The 23,094-nt window shown below is 36.7% G+C and overlaps 1 protein-coding gene across 4 annotated transcripts in view; it reads right to left on the reverse strand.

The window, feature by feature from the left end:
• IDE (insulin degrading enzyme) overlaps positions 1-23,094 on the reverse strand; it is a 111,800-nt gene that overhangs the window by 53,884 nt on the left and 34,822 nt on the right. For all 4 annotated transcript variants that reach the window (XM_029245483.1, XM_029245480.1, XM_029245482.1 and 1 more), the window contains 4 exons: positions 20,787-20,971; positions 19,302-19,509; positions 16,103-16,272; positions 2,336-2,458 (listed from right to left, as the gene is read on the reverse strand). In XM_029245483.1, the coding sequence (XP_029101316.1) occupies positions 2,336-2,458; positions 16,103-16,272; positions 19,302-19,509; positions 20,787-20,971 (686 nt within the window). The remainder of the gene's footprint in view (positions 1-2,335; positions 2,459-16,102; positions 16,273-19,301; positions 19,510-20,786; positions 20,972-23,094) is intronic.

Below are 23,094 nucleotides of genomic sequence, written 5' to 3' on the forward strand. Positions count from 1 at the left end.
AATGATTTGTCAACCTGAAGTGCTGATGACAGCGAGGCCCTTTAGAGAAAGGTTCTACTAGGGTAGGCCTTTCCTTTTAGAAGCACAAATTCACCATGTAGCTTTTTAAAGGTAAGGGAGCCGTACAATAATGCACCATCTGTCTTCACTATGAGCTACCAGAGATCAGGGAACTGAGTCCCATTCATCTTTACATTACCAGGACTTGGCAATCCTAAGGTCTCCACTTGACAGTTACCTATTTGTCAAGTGTCCAGGTAATTGGTGCTGCCACAACTAGAGGGAGGACCCCATGGGAGAAGAGAGAAAAACTTTTTTGTCCCTTTGTGACAGAGATCCTTCCACATGGTTACTCTTCCTCTCCCCTCCTCCTGGGAGAAGGAGAGGATTATCTATTAATCCTTTAAGAGATTCTGTTTCCTCCACACACCACTGTACTGTAAGGACACTTCTCCCAGACATGTCATCAAATCCACTGAGCTGAGCACAGGAGGTCAGTCACACTGGGAGAGGGAACTAGAACAAAGAAACTCTTTGTCTCTTTCAGATGCTTGTTCTGTCATTTCCACTAAACCAAGAACACAGGGCAGGGCTTTCGTATGTGTCATCTGTTGCCGTTATTACTTGCCTAATAAGTGCTTATTGAAATCATGTGTTTTATCTCAAGATGACATGGACAAAAACACAGCTTAGAAACCTACTCCCAGGACTAGGCTCTAAATACCAAGTGATATTTTTTTAACACTCTATAGATCTACCTACCTTTAGAAAGCACACAGGATTATAACATACACTTTTTATTAGCCTTACTCCTTGGACCCATTTTATATCCTTGTTCCTATTACCAAGTTCAAATACATATAGTTGTTTATTTTCTACCCACAAAAGTAACATTTGTCAATAGCAGAATACTTTGAAAAACAAAAGCAAAAAAAACAAAACTAAAAACAAAAGAAGAAAACAAAAGTCGCCCATAAGCTCATGATTATGGAATGCTGAAAGCAGCTACCATTTATAGAGCATTTCCTGTGTTGCCAGGCACTATGCACTTTTTCTGCATTATCTCTATTAAACCTCATAAAAGGTATGAGGTACCCCCTTCATTTTACAAATGCAAAACCCGAAGTGCAGAGTACTGAAGTAACTTTGTTAGCTCATAGCCACTATATACTGAGTAGGTGGTGTATTAGGAATTCAAACCCAAGCTCTCAGACTCTAGAGCATGAGTTCTTAACTACTGTACCACATTATTAAATTTCTGGTATGTTTTTCTACTTTGTCTTATGTCTCCCATTTATGTCTATTAGAATTTTTTAGAAATCCCCAAATGGGATCAGATAGCACACAGTGCTTTTATAGAGTGCTTTTGTTTTCTATTTAATACAATGAGAGTATTTTCCCAAGTTATGAAAACACTGTCATGAAACTATTTATTCATTCAATATTTATTTACCGAGTACTTATGATGGGTCAAGCGCTAAACCAGACAAAGCAGTGAACAAAACAGTTTCTATTCTTAAGTAACTTACATTCTGGTACAGCAGACAACAATAAAGAATATTTAATATTTCAGGTGGTGATAAATGTTTTAAACAAAAATAAAGCAGGTGAGAGGAGAGGAAGTGGGAGAAGGGATGCTATTTTCTATAAGATGCTCTATTATATACCTATAACATCACTATTTAACCAATCTTCTGTTAATGAACATTTAGCTTGCATCTAACTTTTCACTAATAAATACTATACAGAAACATCCTCGTACATCACCTGGAACAACTCTGATTATTTCCTTAGATTGCACTTCTAGAAGTAAAAAGGTACTTTTTAGGGTGATGCATCTTAAACTGTCCTCCAGAAAGTGTGGAGGAATTGCATAAATTGTATACACCACAAATACAAAAGAGCACCTCTCCTCATAATGGGTATTAGTTAAAACAAAGCCCAAACCAAAATTATGGTAATTTAATAGGGGAAACAATATCAAACTTTGTTGCTTTCTAATAGTTTTCCTAGTTTATAATCATCTGTCTTTTAATTTTTTTGTTTTTTTGAATTTTATAAGGTCAAATCTCTCAATCTTGTCCTTTATACTTCCTTCCCTTGCTATTAATTTATATTTTCTTCAGGTCTCCATTTAAAATCACCTAAGTTTCTTTTTAGAACACAGTGAGTTAAAAACAAAATTCCCCTCCACATATTCTCCAACAAGATCATTTTCAAAAGCCTCTGAACAGATAAAAGGAAGTGCCTTATATCCTTCTTCCAATACTTTGAAAAAGCCAAAGTGGAAAACTAAGATTATCCAACACCACGAAAAAATTTTAAGGATTCTTACCTCGACCTAAAACACAAATAGCCATTAAGTTGGATGAATAATAAGTAGAATGGAATTTCAGTAGCTCTTGTCTTACATCAATGCCTTCTTGGTTTGGTCTAGTCTCTAGAGTATATTTGTTACCTGAAAGGAAGGAAAAACATTTCTAAGAAAAAGCAAAATATGCGAATTTTAAAGCCTTGCAATTATTACTGACATTGCTGTAAGGTAAACTTAAAAAATAGAGTCCAAACAAACACATATAATGATTAGTCAAATATGTTTGACCATAACCTGGATAAACAGGATAGTATAGTACAAACTAGTAACATTTTAATCTATAGAGAGTTTTCCCTCAAGAGCTTAAAGTGCCTTATAAAAATTATACTTCTTAAAATTCCTAAGAGATAGTAGGTATTATGAGCACTTATAAGACAAAATGAGATCCACATGGCCTCCATTCACACTTACTTTAACTTCCAGTTCCCTAGGTGCTCCACAATTAATTGAACATAGTCACTGAGGGATCTTTTTGGAACTTGCCAAGTTACTTGTGGAAAGAAATGTACTATTCTTGGCTGAAGCATTAAATTTGTGATGTGAATTCTCATTAATTTGATCTACACTGGTAAAAATAGGATGCAATGCTATTTTTGTAAGTCTCAAGCAATGTACATAGCGTACCACTATGAGATCTTATGAAATTTAATAACTAATTCAATTAGGATAAAATATGCATGTCAAAAGCAAATAGTCAAACTCTCTAAGTAGTACATTTCTAATAAAGATCTTGCCATTTAAAGGCTGGGAGGTGGAATTTCAATGATTGGTATCTCTCTAAAAATGGCATCTTGACTAGAAATACCCTAAGATCTAGTATAATAACTTTTATTATTGTTCCTGCTTATACTATTAAATGGGCTACTCTTTTTCACCTGCATAGATGAAACTATAGCAGAACATATTCTTGATGTGTTTTTTCCCCTTGGGTTATTGTAATGGCTGATGAACTGGCATTGGGAGAGTCCCCTTCACTAAACTGGGTATCTAGAGAGAGCCACCAGATGGCATTCTCAGACCCAGTCTTTAGCCACGTAGAGCTAAAGATTCTGAGCCAAGATTCATGCCCCAGAATGCTTCAATCAACAGATCTAGTGGAGTGTGCAAGAAAGAGCCCAGCAAGTACTCATTAACCTTTCTCTAGTCAGAAAGCAACCAAATGTACTCATATTCACTAGCATAGCCTGCTAATCAAGTCTCCAGGTTCTTTATCAGTCCTCTCAGTTTCACTAAAGATCCAGTTCAACTCCAGATCTGCTCTGCTATAGGGGTCCTAAAATACCCCCTCATTCTACCTGAGGAATCCAGGTGATCTAAAAAGTATCGAGGGGCCTAACTCCTCAGAAAAAAAAAGGAAAAGAAAAAAAAAAGCTTTTTGTTGGGTAATGGTTTGAAGTTCTCTCATATTAAGGTAAAGCTTGAGTATTGATGGTACCTCCCTTTTCTACTAAATGAAGGTTATAAAAAGCCTCAGTTGCAGAGAGACTAGTCCTTAGAGCTTCCTTACTCATTTATACTGCCAAGCTCAGAGTCCTACAACATGTGCATCAATATCCACACACTGGGACACCCGAGTTTGGAGAAATTATGTTTTATTTCAACAGACTATAAATGTGATAGTGTTAGACAGAAATCAGATTTTCAGTCTAAGTGTGATATGCCTATTCACAACCTGGTCAGTATTCTGGTTAAAAAAAAATCTCAAATCAAAGTATACAAAAACCAAGATCATGGCCTCCATCTAGAACTTAAAATTCTTTCAGTTTGACTAGTTCTAGCTCATTCTGCTTTGATTTTAATGTACCTGAATATCTTACCATTCTAATCCTTACCCTTTACCTTTAGGTTCATTTAAAAACACAGAGATAAAGCAAGAACATACCCCAAATACACTAAGACATGTACCACTGGCAAAATACTGACAATGCTAGAGTAAAAAGATCCAGAGGACCACAACAGAATAGTATACCACACAAAAAACGAAGAATTCACTGTTCATATGCAACAGCATGGAGGAATTTCACAACTTTTAAGGTTGAACAAGAGAAGCCAGACAGACACAGAAGAGTACACACTGCATCATTTCATTTATATAAAGCATAAAAACAGGCTAAACTAAGATCTGAGTCATGAAAAGTCAGAACAGAGGTTATCCTTTGGTGGGTGGATAGTGACTACAAAGGGGCAGAAAGAGGTGCTGGTGATCTGTTTCTTGACTGGGTGCTGGGTCCATGGTGTACTGAGGTTTTGAAAATTCAGTGAGTTGTACGTAAATAATAGCAGTATATTCACTCAGCTGATTCTTCAAATAGCAGCAAAGTAAAAACAACAACAATTTATCAGAGCCACACACACTTTTCAGTTATTATATTTCAACAAAAAGTTAAAAGAAAAACGAGCCAAAGGAGCCACTCTGTCAACAGCAACCTGACCTACCTAAGGTACAAAAATCTAGTGATTCTGTATCTCTGGCCAAACTTCTAAACAGAGGCCCAATCATTTTGTTCTGAAAAGTGGCTTTTAGCCACAAATAGATACCATTCTGTGAATCTACATATTCATTTATTTGCTACCTAGATGCTTTTAGGCTTTCTAATATATGATGACACAAGGAAACTGTGGTCTGTTTGGGAACACAGCCCAGAATGGCAGTCTTGTATCCTTAGATGCTCCTGAATCAGAAAGAGGAAAAAGTTCTCCAGTATTACTCTCTTGGGGTCAGGATAGTCAGCTCTTAATACAATGACAGAAAAAACATGAATATTTGGTAAAAATGGGCCAAAGAGTCAGGCTTGTTATTAAGTTTATTAGCCCTTTTATAACATTTTTTTAAAGTTTTTTAAAAACAAGAAGGTTAGCTATAGTGGAAATTCTCAAGAAAGTTAGTTGAGGAAATAGAAGGAAAAGCAGGACATAATGCACAGAATTCCATAATTAGTCCTTAAATTACTGAGTAGACTCTGTTACTATCAGTGCCATCAACCCCAGGTAGGGAGGTGCAGAGGAACAAGCACTGGCTTTGGTGTTGGCAGAGCTATCATCAAATCCAGGGTCAAATGTCTTCTGGCTGCATGACCTTGAACAAGTCACCCTACTTCTCTTAAGCTCAATCTGCTGTCCTGACATTGGTAGACTTATATAACACCAAATTAAAAAAAGAAAAAAGATGTACAAAAGCATAAGGCTAATATTTAACAACCAATAAACAGAATAGAAAATCTGATGACACCAAGTGTTGTGGTGATGGTGAAATGAGAACTCAGACGCTGAATGAGGGAGTGCAAACTGGATCAACCACTATAGGAAACAACTTGGCAATATCTGTTTAATCTAAAAGATGTACATATCCTAATATACAGTAATTCCACTCCCAGAATTCCACTCCTAGAACCCTAGAGAACTGTGTACAAGGAAACATGTATAAGAATGCTTATAGCAGCAATGTTTTGTCAACAGGAAAATGGCTAAAGAATAGTACATGCATTCAATAAATTTTTCAGAGAGCAGCAAAAAATAAAAAACTTATCAGAGGGGGCTTCCCTGGTGGCGCAGTGGTTAAGAATCCGCCTGCCAATGCAGGGGACACGGGTTTAAGCCCTGGTCAAGGAAGATCCCACATGCCACGGAGCAACTAAGCCTGTGCGCCACGACTACTGAGCCTGCACTCTAGAGTCTGCATGCCACAACTACTGAAGCCCACGTGCCTGGAGCCTGTGCTCCGCAACAAGAATAAACACCACAATGAGAAGCCCACACACCACAGCGAAGAGTAGCCTCCGCTCGATGCAACTAAAGAAAGCCTGCATGCAGCAACCAAGACCCAACGCAGCCATAAATTAATTAATTAATTAATATATTAAAAAAACTTATCAGAGGCACACTCTCTAATATGGATAATCCTTACAAATATACCACTGAATGAAAAAACACAAGTGGTAGATAAATAATAATAAAATACCATTTTTATAAAACTAAAAAAACTATACAACATATTGCTTAGAAATAAATGCATGACTTAGCAATGTTTTATTAAAAAAAAAGCATGGAAGTGACAATCACCAAACTTAAGATAGTGGTTATCTCCCGGGAGCAGGGAGAAAAATGCAATTGGAGAAGTGTACAACAGATGCTCAAACTGTATGCTCAAAGTGTACAACAGATGCTCAAACTGTATTAGTCATGTTCTGTTTCTTTAAGTAGTGTGTAAAGAATGATCTGGCAAATGCTTTTATACTGATCTCTTTTATGACAAATAATAAATCTGTAAAAATGTTACAGAATTTAATATAATACTTGATTTACAGCAGAAAATGGCAATAAACAGTATCTACTTCTGTTACGATTTGAATTGTAGGAGGAATTCCTGGCTTCTGAGTACGGCACAGAAACCGTTCCACCAAAGTAGGGAAGAAAGCTCAGTAAATGGTCCAGATGACTTTCCTCTACCTAAGAGTCCATATGTGGAGAACAATGTGAATATGGCTGGAATAACAAATACCAGTTCAGTCTCTAGACATATACTGTCCTAATTTAACACTAATTCAGGTGGGTCATTTATATCAAATTAAAATGCTGCTACAAAAATCTTGAATCCTACCTTTCTGGCTCTCTCACTGTAAGAGTGAGCTCCAGCAGAGGCTTGAGGATGTCAGGGTTGCTGACCCACTGGGACCTTCCGCTCTGGGCCTGCCAGGAGAGAGCACTGGCTTGGCAGTTGGGAGATTCAGGGTTTCCCATCCTGACTCCCATCATCGACTAATTAAGCAACCTTGGAAAAGTCTACAAATATCTCCAAGGGGTCATTTATTTTATCTGTGAAATGGGGGTAATATGGGTACATGCCCAACTGTTAAAAGCAAGGGTCAATCCCTGACCCCTTCGTTTACTAGCTGTCGAGACAAGTTTCTTAACTTCTCTAAGCCCCAGTTTCCTTATTGGTAAATAAGAATCATAGGAGAACCAACCTCACAGGACTGCCATGAGGATTAAATGAATAATCTGTTTTAAGGCTCAGCATAGCATCTGTCAGACAATAATTACTTAATAGGAACTTGGGTTGCTGTGAAGTTTACTGAAAGTGATAACGGATATGAAGACAGTTTTGTAAATTGTAAGCTCAGTAAATTTTATTTTATATTTTCATTATAAGAACTATAAATTCTATTTTAAAAAAAGCTTATAAACTCAGTACTAATATATATGAGTGCTAATTTTCAAGTAAATAGAATGTATTTTCCTGGAAAGTTCTAAAGCCAGCCAAATATTTCTTATACTCTGTGGGAAGGACTGAGTTTGAAGTTTTAGAAATGTGTTTTAGAAATCAAAGCTGGCTCCAACTGTATGTCTCATAAGGTTCTCAGGGAAAAGTCATTTGATAGTTATAACCATGAAACTCTTAATTGTTCTCGGAAAACCCGAGATTCTGAAGGTTAGGTTAATATATCTACAGTTATTATAACCCTTTTTTCTTTTTAAGCTCTTTCTTCTTGCTATAGCAATCTTCTAAAAATCCTGGAAGAGACCAAAGCCTTTGGAGATTCATAAATTTCCCTAAAAAATTAAAAAGGACAATTCTCCTGCAGCTGGGTAAGTACATGTAAGTACAAGATGGGAGTTACAAAAGAAAAGGGGACTTGAAGTGAAAGCCTCTTAAATGCCATAATAAAGCACCTGTACACTTGTAGTTTTCAGTAAATTTCTAGTTTTCCATAGACACATTTCCTAGCAAGGAAAAAAAAAAAAAAAAAAGATACTAACAAAAGCCAGGGGAAATTTTGGAGAATAATAAATGACTAAGCAGGCTGAAATGTATCAAATATTTTTATATCTATGAGTTTATCATGATACTAAAAAAAACAAATTAGTCATCATTCAAGGATGCTAGGGAACCAACTCAATATTTTGAAAGCTGGTAAATAAAGGGAATGAATCAAACATTTGTCTTGCCTTTCCTATAATAATTGTACCACTGGGTAGGCAAACGTAGAAAAAGAGATTTTCTTTTTATAGTAGTATTCAAGCAAATCAATAGGAGAAAAAACAGTAGAATTAGAATTAGAGAGATGACGCATCGAGGATGGTTGCAACATCATAAACAGAAAACTAGACATCATATGCCCCTGATGAAAGAACACATCACCACCTATGAAGCCCTCCCCGCAAAAAGACAAACATGAATCTGATCAAGCCTCTATATTCAACTGCCAATTTGTGGAAATACAGAAGACAGAGGAATATGTTAAACTACACTGTTGGGAATGCAATCAGCAAAAGCTAGGCTGTGAAAAGTTCTACACAATAAATATCCTGATTCTTCAATAAATAAATTCTAGGGGGTCAAAGGCAGGGAGCAGAGGAGAGAGATGAAGAATGAACCTGTAGACTAAAAATTTAAAAGACACATTAATCACTAACATTTGACACTTATGTGGATCTTTATTCAAATAAACCTTTAATAATTATGACTTTTATGAGACAACTAGAAATTTGAACACTACCTGCATAGTTGATGATATTAATGATAATGGTACTTTTACCATGTTTTTTAAAAGTCATTATCTTTAGAGACATATATTGAAATATATGTGAGTGAAATGATATGATGTCTGGGATATTTTCAAAATAATACGAGGGCATGACTGGGAATGCAGATCAGACAGGACTGGCCAGGGGCAAAGTGATGTATACACAGGGTTCGTTATAGTATTTTGCCTACTTTCGTACATTTTAAATTCTTCAGTTAAGAAGAGGAAGGCATGGAGGGAGGAAAGGGAGAAAAAAGTAAATGATTAACTTTTATTGGGGTCTAATTTTTTGTGTCATTATCATCATCCCAGGGTCAAGAGATGTTCAACTACCTTCTGGTTCATATTTCACAATGTTTTTTTTGGTCCTAATCCATTTTCCTACTCCTTCCTACAAAAGCATCCTTTATTATGGCGAATAACAGCCAAGGGCTCACTCCTTGGTCTTTGCTTCTTGTCATGGTTTCGAGGGTCAACCTAACATTACCACAAAGAACATAGGCTTAATAGTTCAGACTGATTTGATATTGAATTCCATAACCTACACAGACACTTCTGCTACCACCCTCCCTCTCTCCCTCCTCCCTGTATTCCCCACGAGGCTATGAAACTTTGGTCTAATTATTCTGTCAGTATTAGTTTTGGCATCTGTCAAATGGGATGATGAAAATTTCAGTATCATGGTTAAAGTTAAGTGAAATCATATTAGGTAAAACACCTGCCCAGTGTGTGGCACTTAATACTCATACAATAAATATTGTTCCTTTTCTTCTTGAGTGGCTCTTCCTCTACTTAAGAAAATCCTACCCAACCTTCAGGAAAATTCAATTTGCATCTCCTCTGAGATCCTGGAGAATTTAATTCTAGGCAAGCCTAAAGCAGGTAAAACAGTAGTTAAAAGCACCAGACCTGGCTCCAGCATTCAAAAAGCTGAATGACCCCAAGCAATTTAATTACCTTCTCTGAAGTCTTAGTTCACTCATCTATAAGACAGAAATAATAAGAGCACGTACCTACTGGGGATATTGTGAGAACTGAGTTAAACAATCCAGGAAAAGTGCCTAGTACAGCACTCAGTAAAAATTAGCAAGGAGGAAAAAAGACAGAAGAGATTATGATCCTGGAAAATCAAATCTGAGATTATACTCCAGTGAAATCCTGGGTTTGACTCGCCTCTCCGACTAAACCAGAAACATCTTCAGTGCAAAGACATTGATTATACTTCTTTGCATTTTCTAATGCACTTTACATGTAGAGGACCTTTAAAAAATTACTTGTCAACTGAGAGAGAAAGAGAGATAATCTGAGCGCACTTATGACACCCTATTCAGATTCTTATGATCCTGTGGTACATGCTACAAAACATAACTGTCACATGACATTTAAGAAAGAAAAACATCACCCATATCTAAATACAGCTCCACCCTCTATTTCCAGGCACTCTCCCACTTTGCCTTTCATTCTATCAAGGAGTGCCTGTTTTGTTTCCCTCACCCACATCCTGACTTCCTTCTTTTATTCCCTTCTCAGCTGACTAAACCCAGTTGCTCCCACAGTGTCTGTGGGGTTATGATTAGAGAAACAGATCACTAATGAATAACCAGAACTAAGTTTTCCCTTTCCTGTTCCAAACTACTTTTAAAAATTCAAGTGCTTCTGCTCTTATTCCATGGAGATGCAGAGAAAAAAAAATTTTAAAGGCAACAGGGCAGAGAAAAGACTTATAATTTATCAGGAACTATGGAACTAAAACTAAAGGCATATGTGAGTGATAAATAAAGGGGCAAAGGGAATGTGGTCACCAACCACTGGTTCAGCCTAAAAACAGAACAGGAGAACAACACTTCTCTAATAACACTGCCCAACAGTCAGTTCATCAAACCCACTGACTCCTCAAGCAGCCCTGGCTGCCCCTCACGACTTCATGGCAAAGACCTTTTCAAAGTTTTGCTGTCTTTCACAGCTACTGATCCTCTATTATATTGTTATTACGGAGGCTACTATCATTTACTGAGCACCTTTATGGCCAGACTTTTGGCTAACCACTTCACATGCACAACCTCTTTTAATCCTCACACCAACCTGACATGGGAGGAAACTGAGGCTTACAGAAGCTAAGAAACTGGCCCAGGGTCTCTCTCAGCCATTCAGTGGTACAGCAAAGATACAACCTCAGCACAGCCCACCTTCAGAGGACAAAACTTTACATCACGTAGGAATATGCTAGTGGGAGGTGGGATTCCTGGCTGAAGTCTGAGGCTAGGAGGATCACACATGGAGTCAATGAAGACGTGTGTGTGGAGACAGATTTAGCACATAATATCTACAAAAATGACTTTCAAACAAAGTAAATGACTCAAAACAGCCTTTGCCTATTTCTCTAGTGAGCTGTTTTATCTTTTACTTATTTACTTATAGAAGTTCTTATCTGCTATATGCTTTGCAAATATCTTCACTGGGTATGTGCTTGTCTTTTGTTTTTGTGTTTCTATTGAACAGAAATGTTAAGTTTTAATGAAGTCAAATTTATCTTTAAATCTATGGCTTATCTTTACCTCTAAAAATATGGTTTGTGCTATGTGTGCTTGAGAACGCTTTTCCCATCTTAAGATTTTTAAAAATTCTCGTATATTTTCTTCTAAAAGTTGTATAAAGTTTTCTTTCTATAATTAGGTCCAGTCAACCTGGAATTTATTTTTGTGCATGGTGTGAGATGAGATCTAATTTTATTTATTTCTACATAGATAATTGCCACTACACCAGTTACTGAAAGGTCCATCCTTTACCTACTCATTTGTAATGTACCTCTGTCTTATGTCAAGTTTCCATACACTTGTGGATATGCTTCTAGGGTCTATAATCTATTCTACTGTTATCTTCAGGTATCCTTGCACCAGTTCCACTACTGTAACAACTAAAATTTTGATATCTGGTAGAAGTAGTGCCTTCTTTGTTGTTCTTCAAAATTATCTTAGCTCTTCTTGGCCCTTTACTCTTTCAATTTTATAATCAGATTATAAAATAAAAACTTCTAGGGCTTTCAAATGGCACTACACTGAATTTAGATAAATTAGGGGTGAAATAACTGTGTAATGTTGAGTTTACCCATTCACGGACATGGTTTATCTTCCTGTTTACTCAAGCTTTTTTTTTTTAAATTTATTTTATTTATTTATTTTTGGCTGCATTGGGTCTTTGTTGCTGTGTGTGGGCTTTTCTCTAGTTGTGGCGAGCGGGGGCTACTCTTTGTTGTGGTGCATGGGCTTCTCATTGCAGTGGCTTCTCTTGTTGTGGAGCACGGGCTCTAGGCGCGCAGGCTTCAGTTGTTGTGGCACGTGGGCTCAGTAGCTGTGGCTCGCAGGCTCTAGAATGCAGGCTCAGTAGTTGTGGCACATGGGCTTAGTTGCTCCATGGCATGTGGGATGCTCCTGGACGAGGGCTCGAACCTGTGTCCCCTGCATTGGCAGGCGGATTCTTAACCACTGCACCACCAGGGAAGCCCTACTCAGGCATTCTTTTATATCCATTATATATTTCTTGCTCTTCTGTTAGAGTTGTTTCTAAATACCTTATAGATATTTTTATATTGTAAATGAAATAATTTTTCCTGTAGCATTTTTCTAATTGATTACTATTGATACAAGAATGCAATGTTAGTGTTTCTCTTCTTTTGGCAACGCTGGTGAATAATCTTATTTTTAATGACTGATTTGAAGAGTTCTTGAATTTTTTATGCAATCATATGGAAATAAGGGAAGTTTCCTTTTGCTTCCTTTCAACCTCTTACTTATCACGTTTTTTTCCCTTAACTTCCTGCAATGACTAGTACCTACGGCACAACTGAACAAAAAATTGATTAGAGGGTATTCTTGTTTTGTTTTTGCCTTTCAACAGAAATCCCTTTGAAATGTCAGAATTAATCATGATGTCTGGCATAGGTTGTTATCAACTCGAGAGTTTTTTGTTGTTTTGTTCATGAAGGAGTTTTATCAAATGCTTTTCCTGGGTCTATCACTGCCTATGAAATGACTGCCTATCACTCTGAATTACTTAAACTGTAGGTTGGGACCCACTCGATTGTGCTGAAATAAATTTAATGTATTGGCAGACCAGAATTTTTTTTTAAAAGAAACAATATAACAGAGGGTACCAGACTACATCTGAAAATATAAGAAAGATATTGTTTGGTAAAACTTTTGTTTCAGTTGCTTACACAAACACACATACATGTGCTCTGAGTAAAATATGCTTCTTACTGTGGGTTATATAAAGAAAAAGTACTGTTAAGGACTAACATTTTATTGTAAGGTTTTCTTAAAAATACAGAACACAATGCTTGGTTTTTGTTCATTTAAAAATACCCAGCTTTTCCTGATAGTAAATAATAATAATATTATTAAAATAATATTTTAAATATTAATGTTAAAATAATAAATCATAATCCCTTGATGGACAAAATGGCCCACATTCACAGAAACATCTGAAGTTACTAAAAAATAATAGAAGTAAATTAAGTATGAATTTCTGACAAGGATTCTTCTGCAAGAATAACTTCTGCAAAATTTTATACGTGTGTAATTTCTAAGGTAAGGGTATACAGCTTTCATCATACTTTCAAACTTGTCTGTGACCTTAACTATCGACAGAACCTCTACTCCAAAAAGTTCAATGTTAGTTTATATTTCTAAACTGAGTAGGTAACTTGGTATTTGCATTACTTATATCACATTTTCTGTACTTTTGTACTGAGTCTGGCTAACTCACCTCTTAGCTGTTTATATTACCTCATATTTCACTAACTGCCTAGCCTTCTCAGTGGTTAAAAAAGAAATATGCTCTTAAACTCCACCTCTATGTAACTGACCTCATTCAATGTTTTTCTTTGCCCATCACTCCCGAAACCTTCTTCTAGGACATTTTAAGATTGTTTCTTGTTTGTGACCAGAGGTAATACTGCTCACCTTATTCACTGGATTTATTTCTGGAAGATCTGTGGCTGCTTCCTGATTATGCTGATTGTGATTTATCACCAGTGAGACTATTTAAAAGAAGGCAACTCCCAAAGAGGAGCTCTAACACGTTCTGCACAATAGCAGCACTGTTGGTGGAGGTATCTAACCTGCCAAAGGGACCATTTAAAGGACAACACTCATTTGGATGTAGTAATTTGAAATTTGGTTTTTAAAACTCAGTCCCTCTTGATATACCATGTGTGCTGATGTCCTCTACGAAAGCCACTTTTCAGATAATTAATCATTACATAGACATTTTAGAGACCACAATATCCACCTTAGCAGTGATGCTGTCACAGGGTGCCAAATATTATAAGTCTAAAGAATACAGTATCACTGCTTCTAATTACGATTTTTAAAAACTCCTATTTCTATAAAGCTATGCTAATTCCCTGGCTGCTGCTAGATACATTAGAATGGTATCCAAACTGAAAGAAAGCTGTCTTTATAGTCTTTTTTTAAAAGTTCCCCAAATTAACTTATGTAATAAGCATAAATTTTAAGTACACTAAACAATCTATTATTTTTATGCTATTTCATAATCCCCAAAGCAGTATTTTAAAATCACAGCAACCTTTTCTTTTTTTTGCGGTACGCGGGCCTTTTACTGTTGTGGTCTCTCCCGTTGCAGAGCACAGGCTCCGGATGCGCAGGCTCAGCGGCCATGGCTCACGGGCCTAGCCGATCCACGGCATGTGGGATCTTCCCGGACCGGGACACGAACCCTTGTCCCCTGCATCGGCAGGTGGACTCTCAACCACTGCGCCACCAGGGAAGCCCCCAAAGCAACCTTTAACAATGATTACATCTGGTGAAGTGGTAATGGCAAGAGTAGATGAAGAAAAGGGCAACTTTTTGTTTTTGCTTTTTTAAAAAAAATACTTTTGTATCATTTAAATATTTAAATTAAATGTACTTTTTAATGAAAAACTGAATAAAGAAAAAGGGTACAATTGTAAAATCAAGAATCTCTATATTTATTTTATTCTACTCCCTGTTACTCCCCACCTCTAATCTCCTACCAGGATGTTGTAGCACTTTGAGAGCAGGGACCTTGTGTGTCTTCTATGGTCATGCCCGGAGCAGACGCTATGCATCTATCTACCTGTAGATAGTAGAGGTGGAGGTGATGGGAGCAGGGGGGTTCAACAAGCCTTGAAGTGAGCATTCTATTTACTCAGAATAAAGAGATCTATTATCTCCTCCCTTTGAAATGCTGGTTAATATCTACTCACAGGGACTTCCCTGGTGGTCCAGTGGCTACGACTCCAAGCTCCCAATGCAGGGGGCCCGGGTTCAATCCCTGGTCAGTGAACTAGATCCCACATGCCGCAACTAAGAGTTTGCATGCTGCAACTAAAAGATCCTGCATGCCGCAACCAAAGATCCCACATGCCACAACTAAAAGATCCCATGTGCTACAACTAAGACCCGACGCAGCCAAATAAATATTTTTTTAAAATATCTATTCACAGCTCTAACTGCTCTGTTCCTTAAACAGTCAGACCCCTATTTGTATGGGATGGCCAGAGTAACCTCTAGAGGGCTAAATAACTGCTTATGTCACTGTTACTACAATTTTGAGAATATCATTCCACGTATTACGTACAAAGTCCAATGCCAGAATCGCTCTGGTGTACACCTGAAAATTACATAATATTGTACATCAACTACACCTCAATTTAAAAAAATATCCAATGCCAAGGGCCCAACTCCTGTTGACATCCTTCTTTTTGAACTACAAGCCAAAATGTTACTCATCTGTTAAAGGAATTATTACCACTTCATTCTTACTATTTCTAAAATCTAAATTCAATTCTATCACCTTGTTATCCAACAAACTTGCTTCATATTTGGTCACTCTTCTTCTCAATAAACTATCACCTTCTCCATGAAGCTCACATACCTAAGTTTTAACCTCTTCTTAGGTCACGAATCACATATAGGTACCTACATAGGGACCTGCCAGATAACATATGTGTAGGGGCATGGTTTAAGAAATACCAAGTAGTAACAATGATATAACAACCATTTATCAGCTCCAGACTCTGAGTTTATGAACAACAGGGTAGGTGGGAACAAGGAGTTCTGCAATCTTCTATCCTGAACTGTAAAATACAATACTGGGCAAAGGGGCCATGGTTTAAATGAGGTCAAGGAGAATGGATGCATTAGAGCCGCAGCTGACAAACCTGTTCCAAATTTGCTGAAGGGGTGTTTGGGATTCCCTGTAGCTTTTTCCAACTGAAAGAGTCTCCAAGCATCGTTCATCACATTCTTTTCATGTTCTGAATCAACTGCATTTACCTCTCTGTCTTTGCAACTCTCATCAAACAAGGGGCACAGGAAAAACTGTGCAAACCTAAGGGTAAGAAACATAATTAACAATTTGAAAGCTGTTATTTTAAGTGGCCTTTTAAAAATATGTTTAAAAAAATATGTTTGAAACTTAGATAGGAAATATGAATTCTACAGAATAAGAAAAAACTACCATTCCTACTTAGAGAAAAGGAATATAAGTTCTAAGTAACAAAAAATATAATATCATACATATGTAAATTCAGAGAACTCTACACCAGATATGTTAAATAATTAGTGAAAATATAAAAAGATTAACACCTCTGATTCTGACAATTGCCATGTGTTGTTACCACACCACCAAGCAATTCTCCGACACCAGCTGGGTGGCCTAAAATTCAACTCAATACTGGTATCATCAGATCTCACAGGTCCTACAAGGCTGCCCCCAACTTCAAACACCAATTGCAAGTCCAGGTTGTCACCTGGGCTTCTGACCAACTGGCTGTAGATCAGAGGTTCCCACGACCTCCTTCCTCCTCGGGTTCGATTAATTTCCTAGATCAGCTTACAGGACTCAGAGAAATGTTTTACTTACTAAATCACTGGATTTATTATAAAAGGATATGATTCAGGAACAGCCAGATGAAAGAGATGCATAAGGCAAGGTATGTGGGAAGGGTATGGAGCTTCCATGCCCTCTAGGCAGGCCACCCTCCCCAAATCTCCATGTGTTCACCAACCTGTAAGTTCTCCAAACCTCGTCCGGATTGGGTAAATCACTGATCACTGGTGACTGAAGTCAATCTCCAGCCCCTGGACTGAAAGTTCCAACCCTTAATCACAGGGCTGGCTTCCCTGGCAACCAGCCCCCAACCTCAGATTATCAAGGGACTTCCCCAAAGTCACTTCATTAAAATAACAAAAAGCAACCTTTGGCTCTCATCACTTAGGAAATTCCAAGGGTTTTAGGAGCTATGGGCCAGGACCAGGGACAAAGGCCAAATATATATTTCTTATTATAAACCACAATACAACAACAACAAAAAGTCAGGGCAGACTTATGAGACAGAAGCAATGTATTTAAGAGTTACAATTCGGCATGTCTATGAAAATCCCTGTTGTATATGCCCAATTCTCCAAGAAAGGAAAAGGCAGGTGATGGTTCTTAGGCAATAAATCTTAAATTTACAGTTTTAAGTGCAATTTCACTAAGACTCAGGCATTTTAGGACACACTAAGTGACCTATTTTTAAAAGGTTCTATCTGAATATTTTTCCTTCTTATAAAGAAAAGGAAACAAACTTTAATTAGTGGAAAAAATAATGGAGTGAAAAACCTATGACACAGTAGTTTGACTAAGACATAATTATGGGCTTTTATGAAATACTAAGAGAATTTTTAAAATTTAATAAGCAGTGGTTCAACAAATAACATGGCATGGAACTTTAACATAAGTAACCAATATGCTTTTCTTGAGGCTATTCTTTAATAGCAGTACCAAAGCTGAACTAAGATTCCTTTAGCTAATAAATTAACTCTCCTATATCAGGTTGCAATTTAAATCATGATTTCATATACTAATAAGTCTTCTTAAGAAACTTTAGACCCCATCTTATAAAAAAACAATGTCCAGAATTTAGATGAAGCCAAGAGAAGAGGCTCTGTCTGAATGCGACTACTACTCAGTGGGCCTAAGAGACTCCTGGGTTTATAAACATCTCATCAACTGCACCTCATCATCCAGCCGTCAAAAAGACTGTTACCATTACTTGATATTATTTTAAACACATAGTGAATACAATCCCGTGCTAAGTACTTTACGCATACCAATCCAAAGGGAAACTCCATCTATCCGGAGCCTATAATCAAAGATATATGGAAATAGATAATTCTAGACATATAACCACTTTTACCTACCTCAATCCAGGCTGGGAAAAGTGCCTAATAGCTACATACCATAGTTGGACAAGTCCACATAAAGGGTCATGATTCTGACACAGTATAATCAATATTTTTGAAAGATGCTCTATATAAGTGGTTTTTTAACTCTGATCCAAGTAACAGACATCCTCCATCAAACAGAGATCTATTATATGAACATCTGCTGAAGCATTTGTAAAGCAGGAAATTAAATTCAGTGTATGATCCCAGGGAACTCATTAATGGAAGTCTTCTGGGAATACATACAAAAGACGATTACACCTCAAAGCTGCTGCCTGAAGACTGAAACATAAGCTAGAATAAATAAGAAACAGGCTACTCTGACCCACTCCTGTATCCTGAACCCATGCCCTTGTTCTGTTAATGTTCTTTGTGCTACAGAATAAATTCAAACTATTAGGTTTGAAAAAAAATTACTATTAATATAAGTAAGCAATTAAAGCTGAGAATTACTAAAACTGTGAAGTCAAACTTCATTATAGACCCATCAAAAGGCTGCAGAATTACATCTTCTTGGTAACACAGAAAACTGTAAAAATTCACCACAGGAAAAATTACACTTTGAACAATGAATCAAATCACTGATATGATAAAAAATTATATACTGTTAGCTGTATAGAAAATTGACCAAGAAATTAAAATAGCCTAATGGAGCTTGCTCCAGAAAATACTTTCACAAAATGTCCCCAGGGCTGAAACAGCAGGTCAAAACATTCTGTAACCACTAAGTAGTCCTTGAGGATTGAGGAACTAAAGGAGAACAGAATATTTAAGTTCTAGCATTCTGGAACAGGAGATGTTTGAAAGGAGATCCATGACATCACTACAGTTTATTCTTCATCACATGCTTCATATGTAACACCAGTTAGAATGGGAAGGCCTGGTGAGAATTTTATAAGTCAATAAAATATTTTGTAGGCTTAAAGTCTGGTTTAAAGTCATGCCATTATTTTTCCTCTACCACAAAGTAAATATACGACATCATTCATTATTTTCTTTTTTATAAAATCCAGAGGGGGAAAATACTGGTTAAAATATCTTTTGTTAAGCTATAAAGCTGTGAAGACATCTTTGTAAAAATATTAATTATTATTATTAACATGATAAGTGAACACAGGTGGATAATTCATAGGGTATTTTCAGCATTACCTGTCTAGGGCACCTTCTAGGTGTTCATGAGAAACATCAAAATAGTAATTGGTATGCTCTCCACTAGTAAAGGCATTTGAACTTCCTGCATGCTCACTGAGAAACTGGCTGTATTCATTTTCTTTAGGGTATTTCTTTGTTCCTAAAAATAGCATATGTTCACAAAAATGACTTAAGCCAGCAATATTTGCAGGATCTGACAAGGAACCTGAAAGAGAAGAGAAAATATATATATATAATAAATCATTTTTTTATATGTTGAACGCTATGGAGTACAGATGAATCACAGATGATTTGGAACTTCTGTTAGCATGATAACTCCAACCACAGTCAGAGAAAGTTAAGCATAGGCTACTCTAAATGGTGCAGTTTAGATTCAAGCCCCAGCTTTTGACATCAGTTAGTTGGTGGCCTTGGGCAGATACTTAACTCCTCTGGACATTAGCTTCCTCACACATATTGCAGGAGACAATATAGCATAGTGCTAAGAGCATAAGTTTGGGGGTTAGCAGCTCTACTAGCTGTAAAACTTTGAGCAAAATATTTTGCTTCAGTCACTTTTTTTTTTAATTTGTTTATTTATTTATTTTATTTATTTTTGGCTGCACTGGGTCTTTGTTGCTGGGCGCAGGCTTTCTCTAGTTGCGGTGAGTGGGGGCGACTCTTCGTTGTGGTGTGCAGGCTTCTCATTGCGGTGGCTTATCTTGTTGCGGAGCACGGGCTCTAGGCACGCGGGCTTCAGCAGTTGTGGCTCGTGGGCTCTAAAGTGCAGGCTCAGTAGTTGTGGCGCACGGGCTTTGTTGCTCCGCATCATGTGTGATCTTCCCGGACCAGGTCTCAAACCCCGTCCTCTGCATTGGCAGGCAGATTCTTAACCACTGCACCACCAGTGAAGCCCTCAGTCACTTTTTGTATACATACCTTACTTAGAGAGTTGTGCAACTACAAATTAGACGATAATTTGCAAAGCACACTGAGCTGTGCTTGGCAATAATTATTTGTTCAACTTATGATGGTTATTATCTTATTTTCCCAATTCTAAAATGCCATTGAATTAAATAAAAGCTTTTCAGAGAGGAAAAAAAGAAACTAAATGTACATATAAGAAATAACTTGATTAAAGCAGCATTAAATGTGGAAGAAATGTGCACACAAGAATTTAGGAAATATGGTATTCCCTAGTATATCAAAAGTTTATAAAGTAAAGGCATTAGAACTGTCACTGTTTTAAAGGATGGGAATGAATTTCCTTGCTGCTAGGTCACCTTAGCTGGGAACCTAACAAGATACTTTTGGTAAATGTAAGGCGATTTAACTTAGACAACTGTAGATTACCAACAGCTGTACAGGACTACTGTACAAAGTAAGGTACATTGAACTGGTAACTACCAGGTCTCCATTTGCACAAATATGGAGAGTTCTAATAATTGTCAACATTAGGTCAATGAAACTGAACAAAGCTTAATTCATAATTTTAAACTGTACCTATGTGTACATCAAGTGCTGCTGATGATTTATCTGTTGTGGGATCACTGATGAGAAGTACTTTGATCCCATTGGCCAGCTCTAGTCCACGGTATTCTCGCTTGTCTTCAGGAGATTTGATGATATGATTTCCTACTCTCTTGATAGCTGGATTATTCATTTTGCTGTAAGTCTTTTTTTGGAAACTGAAAAGAAATAAATTATTAATTGTTGGATTGTGCTTTTTTCTTTAAATGAACAAAGAGTAACAAGCAAAACCATATAATATATCATCAGATTAAAAAATGTGTACAGTGAAGTACAACTGACATACAATATTAGTTTCAGGTGTACAGCACAGTGATTCATCATAAACTGATCACCACAATAAGTCTAGTAACCATCTGTCACCATACAAAGTTCTTAAAATATTATTGACTATATTCCCTACATCCCCATTGACTTATTTATTTTATAACTGGAAATTTATACCTCTTAATCACCTTCATCTATTTTGCCCAACCCCCTGCTCCATCCTCCCCTCTAGCAACCAACAATTTTTCCTCTGTATCTATGAGTCTGTTTCTGTTTTGTTTGTTCACTTATTTCGTTTTTTGGATTCCACATATAAGTGAAATCAAACGATATTTGTCTTTCTCTGTCTGACTTATTTCACTTAGCATAATACCCCTCTAGGTCCATCCGTGCTGTTCCAAATGGCAAGATTTCATTATTTTCATGGCTGAGTAATATTCCTGTGTGTGTATATGTGTGTGTGTGTGAGGTATGGTACACAAACACACAGACACACACACAGACACACACACAGACACACACACACTGTAATATTACTCAGCCATGAGAAATAATGAAATCTTGCTATTCGCCATTCATCCATATCTTGGCTACTATAAATAATGCTGCAACGAACAAAGGTCTGCCTGTATTTTTCAAATTAGTGTTCTCATACTTTCTGGATAAATACCCAGAAGTGGAACTGCTGGATTGTATGGTAGTCCTATTTTTAATTTTTTGAGGAAACTTCATACAATTGGTGCATTGCATGAAGTCCACCAATAATGCACAAGGGTTCCCTTTTCTCCATGTCCTTGTCAACACTTAATTTGTTGTCATTTTTTTTTTCACATTTCTTTGTACCTGTCTTGTGATAATTGGCAATTGGCACTTCTTGCTTACATTGATTTGTTAATATTTCTGATTTCACGGCTTCACATCTCAATATTCAATTATAAATTCATATTCCAAAAGTTACACTAAGATTCAGAAAGATCCAAATATAAAATGAATAATTCAAGCTTTCAATACAGAAAAAATCATGTTCACATTGGTTTTTTTTTTAATTTAAAGTAACAATGGTTCTTAATTGTTGTCTTTTTGATAACAGCCATTCTGACAGGTGTGGGGTGGTTTTGATTTGCATTTCCCTGATGTAGTGATGTTGAGCATCTGTTCATGTGTCTGCTGGCCATGTGTATGTCTTCCATGGATAAATGTATATTCATTTTTTAAATGTCCATTTTTTAAATCAGATTGTTTTTGATATTGAGTTGTGTGAGTTGTCTGTATATTTTGGATATTAACCCTTTATCAAATATATCATTTGCAAATATCTTCTACCATTCAGTAGATTGTCTTTTCATTTTGTTGATGGTTTCCTTAGCTGTGCAACAGCTTTTTAGTTTGATGTAGTCCCATTTGTTTATTTTTGCCTGAGGAGATACATCCAAAAAAATATTGCTAAGAACGATGTCAGAAAGCATACTGCCTATGTTTTCTTCTAGGAGTTTTATGGTTTCAGGCCTTACATTTAAGTCTTTAATCCATTTTGAGTTTATTTTTGTATATGGTATAGGAAAGTGATTCAGTTTTCCCAGCATCACTTGCTGATGAGAATGTCTTTTCCCCAATGTATGGTCTTGGCTCCTCTGTTGTAAATTAACTGACCCACATGTGAGTGGGTTTATTTCTAGGCTCTCTATTCTGTCCCATTGATCTATGCATCTGTTTTTGTGCCATATAGTTTTGATTACTATAGCTTTCTAGTATAGTTTGAAAGCAGGAAGCATGATAACTCCAACTTTGTTTTTCTTTCTTAAGACTACTTTGGTTATTAAGGGCCTTTTGCAGTTCCATATGAATTTTAGGATTACTTGTTCCGTTCTGTGAAAAATGTCATTAGTATTTTCATAGGGATTGCACTGAATATGTAGATTGCTTTGGGTAATGTGTACATTTTACCAATATTAATTCTCCTATCCATGAACATAATATAATCTTTCCATTTATTTGTGTCATCTTCAATTTCTTT

Source organism: Monodon monoceros, unplaced genomic scaffold (genome assembly GCF_005190385.1).
Source record: "Monodon monoceros isolate NGI ecotype Baffin Bay Population unplaced genomic scaffold, NGI_Narwhal_1 Super_Scaffold_4, whole genome shotgun sequence".
NCBI lineage: Eukaryota > Metazoa > Chordata > Mammalia > Artiodactyla > Monodontidae > Monodon > Monodon monoceros.